Source organism: Ursus maritimus, unplaced genomic scaffold, assembly GCF_017311325.1.
Source record: "Ursus maritimus isolate PB19 unplaced genomic scaffold, ASM1731132v1 scaffold_32, whole genome shotgun sequence".
Taxonomy (NCBI): Eukaryota; Metazoa; Chordata; class Mammalia; order Carnivora; family Ursidae; genus Ursus; species Ursus maritimus.
This window is the reverse complement of record NW_024425786.1, coordinates 13,880,242-13,890,607: the sequence shown is the minus strand read 5'-3', so window position 1 is coordinate 13,890,607 and position 10,366 is coordinate 13,880,242. Positions and strand designations below refer to the sequence as shown.

Genomic DNA, 10,366 nt, shown 5'->3' with positions numbered 1-10,366 from the left:
GATGGAGGGGGAAGCCGCGTGCGGCGAGCGGAGGCTGCCACGCACCCCCCCGCCCGCGCCCCGCCCCCGAAGGATACGACGGTGTCGAGCAGCAGCACGCCCAGGCTGCCCACGAGCCAGGGCAGGTGATGCAGCAGGTAGCTGCCCTCGCTCTGGCCCACCTCGGGGTGTTTGAGCAGCACGCTCGCCCCGTACAGCGCGTTCCCCAGCATCACCAGGGCGAACAGCGAGTAGGAGATGCCCTGTGTCGACTTCCTCAGGAACTGGGGGTAGGGTGGGGGTGGGGGGGTCAGAGGCCTCAGACAGGGCTCCCGTCCCTCTGCCCCGTCCCTCTGCCCCGTCCCACGGGGCCTGCTCTGAGCCGGCGTCTCACTGTGCGCCCGGCCAGCACGCCCACGACCCGCCCCAGGTCCCCGGGCACCCGCGGGCCCAACGACGGCTTGCCCTCCGGCCCCTCCGGCCCCTCGCGGCCCCGCCAGCCTCCCCGGCACCACCACGCCCCTTTCTCCCCTCTTCTCAGGACGATGGGCTGAGCCCCTGGCCTCCACCTGACCGCTGCTTCTCTGAGACACACACAGGACACCTGTGCCCCTCAAGACACCTGTGCCCCCTAGTGCTCACTTCCCAGAGGAGCAAACTGAGGCCCGGAGTCCCGGATTCACTCGCGCAAGCCAACTGGGAGTCTGAACCCAGACCTTGGGCACCAAGACCCCACACCTTGCCCCGGGGGGCCCACCCGCCCCTGCCCGAGGCTCACGTTGGTGCGGATCTGAGGCAGGCGGGACAGCAGGTACAGCACGCTGGAGACAGAGCCGATGACGAAGCCGATGACCTCCTGCTGAGTGAAGGGCTGAGAGGGCAGGGGGCTGCTCAGGGGTCCCGGAGGGGCGAGAGGTGCAACGTGACATCCCAGGCTCCCTGGGAGAGGGCCATGCCCTTGGGACGGGCCGGTCCCCACCCCGCACGCCCCCGTCACACACCCACACCTCACCTTACTGCCGGGCTCCACGGACAGGAGCGTCCGGCCCCGGAAGACCTCCCTCGGGGCAGCCGCAGGGCCAGCGCTCCTCAGCAGCGGGACGGCACACGCCATGCCCGAGACGAACAGCAGCACGGAATTGATGGGGGCAGACACTGGACAGGAGACAGGAGGGAAGCCGAGGTCAGGTATCAGTGGCAGCAAAGAGACCACGACTGGAGTCCTGGCCTTGCCCTTCGGGGGCTGTGTGACTCTGGGCAAGTAACCTAACCTCTCTGAGCTTTAACGCCTCATCTGTAGAAGGGGTGTCTTAAAGGCACCCTTCTCCTCGGGTTGTAAAGGAGAGATGAGGGCGGGGGGGCAGGAGGGGGTCACCCAGAGCACAAATGCTCATGAGACAGCCCCACCCCCAAGTGCCTCCATCTGCCCTCGACTCCCGCCCCTTCTCAATCTTCGGGGGCAGCAGAGACCTGAGTCCTTGTCCTCATCTCCTCAGCTCCAAGCCCAGGGCCAGGTACAGAGGAGCAGCTGAAGCCACGTTTGCGGAATGAGACTCAAGAGGAGGGAAGTCCCTGCGGTCCCGCCCGGGGGCGCGAGCTGCCCTCCGCCTCTAGCTCGCAGCCAGAGCCCGACGGCGCGGCGGGAAGGAAGCCGGCTCCCCACACTCACACGGAGAGGGGCGCTTCTTAAACTTGTAGTGGAAGTAGAGGGACAGCATCAGCAGGTCCGCCAGCACGTAATACACCGCCGTGTAGGTCTGTGAAGCAAGCGGAGGTTGTCAGCCGCCGCGAGGCCCGACCCAGTTCACCTCTCTGACCTTCTGTCTCCTCCTCTGTGTCTACCCGGCAGGAGAGAGCAGGCCGGCGCAGGGCCCGGCCTGGACACAGGGAGGAGAGGCGGCAGGCGCTCCTGGTCGGGGCAGAGCGGGACTCAGAGGTTAAGGGAGGGCTCTGGTTTGGCCCGGCACAGGAGCCGGTAAAGCCGTACTGTCCTGGTGGGGAAGACGATGGGTTCCTGACTGGGATTCCTGGTCCCTGCCCAGCGCCCCCGCCCCACAAGGGAAACCTTTCCTCCTCTGGGGCCCCACACCCGGGCAGCTCAGTCAGGATCTCAGCACCCCGAGCCAACCTCCGGTTTGATGTGCCCATGTTGCAGCCGGAGAAACTGAGGCCCAGGGAAGGGTACCAACCAGCCGGCTGTCACGCCGCACGGCGGGGCACAGGGCGCTCTCTCCAGCGTGGGGCCGTCACTAGAGGCGCAGTGGGGCCGGATACAGGAGCCAGGGCGCCCCCACTGGCCGCCTCGGCGCCTCTGCCACGGTCGTCCGGGCCGCCCGCCCCTGCGTCCCCTGTCGGACCCACCTGCAGGGGCAGCTGGTCAGCGAGGAAGGAGCCGATGAGGTTGCAGGAGTCTCCTCCGATCCAGCCCAAAAGGAACCACAGGGACAGCGCCTGGTCCATGTTGCCCGCCCTGCAGGCCTTGATGTACTGGCTGCGGCAGAGGGAGAAGACACGGGCTCAGGGCAGGAGCGGGGCCCGGCCGGGAAGCAGGAAAGTCACCTGCGAGCCCAGGGGGTGCCCCCGGGAGCCTTCTGTGCCCTTGGCGGATTCCTAGCAGCGCATTCCCTTGCAGCCAGGGAGCTCCGGGGCAGGTGCGCCTTTCCAGAGTCATCCACAGCATTCCTCAGCTTCCCCTCCAGAGCACCCTCGAGTCCCCCAGTGGGGACCTGGAGCTGTGTGTCAGGCCCCAAGAACCATGTCACGGGGACCCTGCACTCTTTCTTCTCTGGAGGGGCAGCGGGGGGTGGAAGGGCGGGGGCGGTGGCAGGGAGCCGCGGCCTGGCACTGCCCTGTCTCCAGGAGTGGTTGATGAGAAGATGGGCCAAACCACAGCCCGTGACCTTCAAAGGGCAATGGGGCAGGACGGGCCACGGCCCCCAGAGCGTGGCTTCGGATATTCTGGTTGTTTTCTCAAAGGCCAAGTGTCAGCAGGAGCTCAATGCTGACCAGAGGCTCACAGCGCCTCAGGCAGAGTTCTGAACCTGAAGACCCCCCCGAGGGCAGGCCTGTTCAATGATGCTCGTCCTGGGGGACTGGGCAGGTCAGGGCGCACGGCCACCTGGAGCCAGGATCACTGCCAGCCCCTGAGCCAGCCCCTCCCTCTCCAGGCACTCTGAACTTTCATAAGACCGCCATTTACGCTTTAATTTGCAGTTTAATCCTCTGTGTGCATTTCTTTTATTTATCATTATTATTTTTTTGAGGGGAGGGGCAGAGAGAATCTTTTTTAAATTTTTGTATTTATTTATTTATTTGAGAGACAGTCAGAGCACGAGCAGGGAGAGGGGCAGAGGGAGAGGGAGAGAGAGAGAATCCCAAGCAGAGTCAGGGCTGAGCTTGGAGCCCGATGCCGGGCTGGATCTCACGACTGAGACCATGACCTGAGCCAAAACCAAGAGTGGGCGGCTTAACGGACTGAGCCACCCAGGTGCCCCTCGTCTGTGTGTTTTTAAACAAAACGGGACTCAATGGCACCTCGCCCCCCCCAATACCAAGTCAGAAACTGAGAACGCCCGCTATGGCTTGGTTCTTCCCACGGCCAAACTTCCTTCTCCTCCCGCGGAGACATCCGCTCCCCACCCCCCACCCCTGCTCCCACTCCCCTCACCCCGTCCACATGCCTTTCTGCCTCCTATCCCAGCCTGGTTCCCCTTGAATCTGTCCTCCCTCTCAAGGATCTTTCCAAAACCCCAGGCTCGCCACAATCATTCCGAGCCTCTGCTGCGCTTCAGGGAGGCCCCATGGCCGAGCACGGCCTTCCGAGGCCCCCAGGGCCAGCTGTCCCCCTGCCCCCTCCACCAGGACTCATTTCCCTTTCTCCAGACTCTTCATCGGCAGGCAGCCAGCCCATTCCCTCCTCTTCCTCTTTGTCTTTCGTGGCTCAGGACATATCACTTCCTCCCCACGGCCTTCCCTGACACGAGCTCGCCAGTGTCCTCTGCTTCCTCCTTTGTAACACGGGACATCCCTGTCCCCCCTGGACTCAAGCCTCCCGAGGGCAGGAAGAGTGTTCAGCACAGGCCTGGCACCAGGGAGGCCCCTAATTAAGGTCTAACCTAGGGCCCTTAAAGCCCCTTCTAGGACATGCGACCATAAATTGCAGGGAAAGTGATTTTCTCATACCCAACGAAGGCTGAGTCCTGAGGAGGGGCAGGAGGGTGGCTGCCCTTCCTGCTGTCACCTGGCGGCTCTCTCCCAGGCCCCTGACGCTGCTCACTGGTTAACCAGCCAGGCTCAGGCAGGGCCAGCATTATGTCACAGCAGGAAGGGGAAGCCTCGGCCAGCTCCTCAGAGAGCCCCACGGCAGCTCTCAGTCTGGAACAGGGCGTCTCTCTCCCTCAGCCTGCATCTGTCACCCACACCTGTCCAGTCAGCCCACAAAGGGTGTCTCCAATGCCCCCTGATACTGCTGCTTGCTAGATGGCTTACACGGCCTCCAGGGTGGCCTCCCTGCCTCCAGTCTCACTCCCTGTCCCTCCAGTCCTTCTTCCCTGTGACTCCCAGACTGCCTTTTAAAGGTAGTCAGAATGGAAGCTCTGCAAAGGCAGGGATGGCCTCTGCTGTGTTTACTTGCAACACACCTACTACGGCACTGGGAACAAGCTAATCCAATAAAAATGTCAAGTGCACGACGGGTACTAGGATAATTCCATGGGGGGATGACAGTCTCTTAAACACACAGTACTGAGCCAACGGGATAGCTCCATGCAAAAGAGGGAGGCTGGACCCCTACCCCACACCGCATACAAAATACAACTCAAACTGTTATCAAAGACCCATTAAAAAGAAAACCACAGGCCCAAGATGGAGTCATTTAGGCCAAATCACCGAACAGGGGCTTAGTAACTAACCGAATCGCATTTCGACCTCGCCCAGGAATGTGGTCTTAATCGGTCAGGAATTTTCTGGTCAGTAGCAATGATGTAATCTGTCACATGGGCCCTCTCCATCCCCCACAAAGGAAGATGAGATCATCTACTAAGACCCCCCTGCAGGGAAGTGAACTCGTCTGATATATCCTTTTTTTTTTTTGCTAATAATTTCTTGCCTCACCTTCTTTCCTATAAAAAACCCCCATTTTATACAACTCCTTAGAACATCTCTCTATTCGCTAGACGGGACGCTGCTCACTTCACGAATGGCTTAATAACACCAACCGCGCCTTCCCGTGAAGCCAGCAGAATTTTGTTTTTTAACAGACCTAATTTAAAAGCTAATTTATTATATTGTGATTTATAATAAGAAACATAGAGGTGCCTGGGTGGCTCAGTCAGTGAAGTATCAAGACTCTTGGTTTCGGCTCAGGTCATGATCTCGGGATCTTGAGATCGAGCCCCACTTCCGGCTCCACACTGGGCTTGGGGCCTACTTAAGAGCCTCTCTCCCCCTCTTGCTCTGCCCTCCCCTCAAAGAAAGAAAGAGAGAGAGAGAGAGAAAGAAACAGACAGACAAACAGACGTATCTTTGGTCTTCACCCCATCGCTGGCAGAAAGTTCCCAGAACTTTTGGAATTTCCTAAGTGATTTGCGCAATAAAGGTGCCTTTTGTTAGTTAATGAGGTGACTTTTGGAAAGCCTCTGGGTCACCTAAAGATGAGGGCTCGCTGCCCTGTGATTAAACCTTTTGAACTTTCAGTCCGACCCCCCCCCACCTCTGGGGAGGGGAGAGGGGCTGGAGATGGAGTTCAGTCGCCAATGGCCAAGGATGTCCTGAATCATTCCTGTGCAGTGAAGCTTCCAGAAGCCTCGAACGGACAGGTTCCGAGAGCTTCTGGGTCAGTGAACGCGCGGAGGTTCAGGGAGAGGGTGGCCTGGGAGCGGGGCCGGAAGCTCCGTGCCCGTCGGCTTCCCTGGGCCCGAGCATCTCTTGAGCTGCCTGTTCCCTGTTACACCGTTTCGCACAAACCAGTGACCCGTGAGTCAAACCGATCCGTGAGCTGCTCTAGCAAACTAACCACACCCGAGTGGGGGGTGTGCCGGGACCTCCGACCTATGGCTGGTCTACACCTATCAGAAGCAGAGGGGACAACCTGAACCTGTGACTGACATCTGGAGGGGGAGGGGCCGTCCCGTGGGACGGAGCCCTCAACCTGTGGGAGCTGATGCCGTCCGAAGTAGACACTGTCCGAACGGCGGTAAAAGCTTGGCTGTGGGGGAAAAATACACACGGACGCCGGCGTCCGAATCAGGCACATCTGTAAAACTGTTAGAGGAAAAGATAATGAAAGAAGGCTTGACTACCTCCACTTTGACCTCAAACTTTCTATACTTTTTTTGTTGTTGTTAAGCAGGCTCCACGCCCAGCACAGGGCTTGAACTCACCACCCTGAGATCAAGACCTGAGCCAAAACCAAGAGTTGGAGGCTTAACTGACTGAGCCACCCAGGCGCTCCTTGACCTCAAACCTTCTAACTGATGAAGTTCTTCTTTCTAGCTTATGCCTTAACTCAGGCAAAAGACCCCGTGGGCAAAGCGTCCTGGGAAGGGAACCGAAACTACCCACTGAAGCAACAGGGACTGCCTGGCATCCGGGAGACCCGCACCGACGGAGCCCAAGACAAAGACCCACCTCACTTCACCATCCCCCTGCGTGCACGCACCAAGCACTGTCCCACACTTCCCTCATATAATTCTGGAAGTATTTTCAGCACTTGGGAGACAGTCTTAGAAACAGCAGTCCGTGGTTTTCCCGGTATTGGCCTCACAGAAATAAATCCCTTTCTCGTTTCACCACCACTCATGTCTCTGCCTTTGGATTTTGTTCAGTGGCGAGGGGCTGAACTTGACCTGGCTGGGCTCCCCCAGAGCCAGGTGCTCCTGCGTCCCTGTGTCCCGGTTACAATCGGGTAAATCTCTGTTACTTGGATTAGGCGACGACGTTTTTTAGATAGGACACCAAAAGCACAAGGAAAAACGAAAAAAGAGATAAACTGGACATCATTCAAATGCAGAACTTCTGCGTTTCAAAGGACGCAAACAAAGTGAAAAGAGAACCCACAGAATGGGAGAAAATATTTGCAAATCGTGAGGCTGTTGTATCCAGAATGGATAAAGAACACTTACAACTCAGGGGCGCCTGGGTGACTCAGTCGGTTAAGCTCAGGTCATGATCTCAGGGTCCGGGAATCAAGCGCCCCATCGGGCTCCCTGCTGGCAGGGGAGCCTGCTTCTCCCTCTCCCTCTGCCCCTCCCCGCCATTCGAGCACGCTCTCTCTCTCTCTAATAAATACAATCTTAAAAAAAAAAGAACTCTTACAACTCAACAACAAAAGGGCAAATAATCCGACTGAAAAATAGGCAAAGGATCGGAACAGACCTTTTTCCAAAGAAGATAAACAGATGGACAAAAATCACATGACAAGGGGCGCCTGGGTGGCACAGCGGTTAAGCGTTTGCCTTCGGCTCAGGGCGTGATCCCGGCGTTCTGGGATCGAGCCCCACATCGGGCTCCTCCGCTATGAGCCTGCTTCTTCCTCTCCCGCTCCCTCTCCCTGCTTGTGTTCCCTCTCTCGCTGGCTGTCTATCTCTGTCGAATAAATAAATAAAATCTTTAAAAAAAATCACATGACAAGCTACTTAACATCACTAGCCATGAGGGAAACACAAATCATCAACTACAGTAACCCTTCCGGCCCATCAGGGTGGCTATCATGGAACACACAGAAAATACGCATCGATGAGGCTGGGGACAACCTGGACGCCCACACGTCGCTGCAGGGAATGGAAAACGGTACAGCCTCTTTCGAAAACAGTCTGACAGCTCCCTGGTACAAAAGACCACCACAGGCGGTGCCCGGCTGGCGGGCTCAGTCTGGGGCACACGCGACTCTCGATCTCGGGGTTGTGAGTTTGAGCCCCACATTGGGTGTAGAGATTACCTTAAAACAATAATAAAATCTTTAAAAAAAAAACTATATATATATATATATATAAAACCAGAGACCCCAAACGACGTCACTAGGGCTAGGCCGAGTCATGAAACCAGGGCTTAATAATGTTTTTTAAACATCCTTAAAAGATTAACCAGAGTTACCCTCTGACCCGGCGATTTCACTACGTAAGCATATACCCAAGAGAAGTCAAAACACATGTACCCACGAAAACTTGCACACGAATGTTCACAGCAGAAACAGACCATACGCGCACCAGCGGACGCGTGAATAAAACGTGGTATGTATCACACAGCGGAACATGACAGCTACAGCACGGGTGAGTCTTGAGGACGTTCTGTTAAGTGAAAGAAGATGGTCTTTCACACGCTCTACGATCCCATTTACAGGAGATGTCCAGAGTTGGCAAATCCAGGAGACGGGAGGCAGACGGGTGGCCGCCAGGGGCTGGGAGCTTCGGGGGAAAGCAGGAATGACTCATTTGTTTGGGGGTTTCTTTTTAGGGTGATGAAAGTGTTCTAAAACTGATCATGGCATCGGATACACTAAAAACACTGAATTATACATGGAAATGGGCCAATTATATGGTATGTGGACTCTGGCCATGAAGCTATTTTTAGAAAATGCTGAGCTCCTGATTAAACCCTTATCTTTCTCCCTCAGGATAAAGAGCCCGTTTCCTAACAGTGGAGAAGCCTCACATTACAGGGCCCGTAGTGACCTCTTCGACCTCACCTCTCCCTGTGCCCCTGACCCCCATACACTCTGTCCAGCCATGGGATTGTGCCCAAAGGCCCCGAGTCCCGTGCTTTACATACACTCCTTTGTGCCATCCTCACGGCCCCCCCGGGAGGCCGGGAACAACATTCCCATTTTGCAGATGAGGAAGTAAGTAAGGAGCAAGCCAAGTGACTCTCCCAGGTCACAGTGTGTCCCTGTCCCTCAATCACAGCAGTGGTCACACGATCTTGCAATCACCGCTCGTCCACCCGTCACCAGACTGTCACAGGACAAGGGCTGTGTTTGGGGCACCTCAGCCCTCCCACCCCTCCGCTTCTTCCCTTCTTAGCTGCGCAGCCTAGAGCAAGGGACTTAGCCTCTCCGGCTTTCCGTTCCCTCCCAAGTAGGGACAGTAACTGTACCTATGTCACAGGGTCATGGGGCTTAAATGAGGTAAAAACATGCCAAGTGCTCGGAACACGGAGCGTGCACTGAACAAACAACAGCAAGGGTTAATACTGTTACTATCATCTGTGTGTCGGCATTGCCCAGCCCAAGGTGGGGCCTAGAGGGGGCTTCGGGGCAGGGCCCTCCAGGGTGGGCTGGAAATCAGTGAGTGGGACTTGTGGAAAGAGTACGTGTAGCCTTGAGTCTGGAGAGGCCCAAGGCGGGTCAGGCAGACCCTCCCCCAGGCGGTGCCCGAAGCCATCGCCGCAGCCCGCACCCCTGCCACTACTCACGGGAAGGTGGATGCTGCAAAACAGACGATGGAGATCAAGCCCAGGCCCACGCTGGCCTCGTCCCAGCCGTCCTGGGCGCATTCGCCGAACACGTCCCATATCCACTGGCGGGAACCACTGGGGCAGTCGGAGAAGTTGCCGAAGCCCAGCTTCTGCCAGACCATGGCTGCTGCGGGATGGAGGGAGGGTTGGACAGGGAGAAGAGAGAGGGGGCCTTTAGCCTTGGCAGGTCTGGATCCCGTGCCCCGCCCCCAGCTACGCCCATCCCCGGTTTTATCGCCCGGCGCAGATCAAGTCTCTGAACCCGAGGGCACAATGAGCTTGGAGCACAGAGATCGAAGCACACGTGTGACAGACCAGCGGTGCAGGGGCAGCACGGGGTCTGCGGTCAGGGACAAGGGTGTTCAAATGCCAGCTTTAGGGGCGCCTGGGTGGCTTGGTTGGTTAAGCGTCTGTCTTCGGCTCGGGTCATGATCCCAAATCTTGGGATCGAGTCCCACATCGGGCTCCTTGCTCAGCACGGAGACTGCTTCTCCGTCTGCCTGCCGCTCCCCCTGCTTGTGCTTGCTCTCTGACAAATAAATACATAAAATCTTTATAAATAAATAAATAAATAAATTTAAATTAAATTTTTTAAAAATGCCACCTTTAGCACCCGTCAGTGCTGCGACTGGGCAAGTACCGCAGCCTCCCTGTGGGTCAGTTCCCTCATCTGTAAAAGGGGTGATCACAGTGCCTCCTTCATAGTCGTCCTGACCCTTACATGCGTTCATACAGTGAACCCTTGGCTCACTTCCTCACTTCCTTACAGCTCTCCAATGTTTTCATTGTTTCCGATCTCATTTTGTAAGTTCCATCTGCAGACCAGGCCCCATTAAGTACATCTGTCATTGAAAGTAGGACTGTCGGGGGCGCCTGGGTAGCGCAGTCGTTAAAGCGTCTGCCTTCAGCTCAGGGCGTGATCCCGGCGTTCCGGGAT

The 10,366-nt window shown here is 57.0% G+C and overlaps 1 protein-coding gene across 5 annotated transcripts in view; it reads right to left on the bottom strand.

Annotated features, from left to right (window-relative positions):
• The window catches only part of SLC66A1 (solute carrier family 66 member 1), a 15,637-nt gene that overhangs the window by 2,862 nt on the left and 2,409 nt on the right, over positions 1 to 10,366 (bottom strand). The window contains exons 1-7 of one of the 5 annotated variants that reach the window (XM_040645869.1): positions 9,388 to 9,522; positions 8,132 to 8,381; positions 2,341 to 2,470; positions 1,649 to 1,736; positions 992 to 1,134; positions 758 to 850; positions 78 to 263 (exon numbers count right to left, since the gene is read on the bottom strand). In XM_040645869.1, coding sequence (XP_040501803.1) covers positions 78 to 263; positions 758 to 850; positions 992 to 1,134; positions 1,649 to 1,736; positions 2,341 to 2,470; positions 8,132 to 8,175 — 684 coding nt within the window. In that variant the 5' untranslated portion in view covers positions 8,176 to 8,381; positions 9,388 to 9,522. Of the gene's footprint in view, positions 1 to 77; positions 264 to 757; positions 851 to 991; positions 1,135 to 1,648; positions 1,737 to 2,340; positions 2,471 to 8,131; positions 8,382 to 9,387; positions 9,557 to 10,366 lie in introns of those variants that run through there. The other 4 variants (XM_040645865.1, XM_040645867.1, XM_040645866.1 and 1 more) reach the window with 4 other exon arrangements.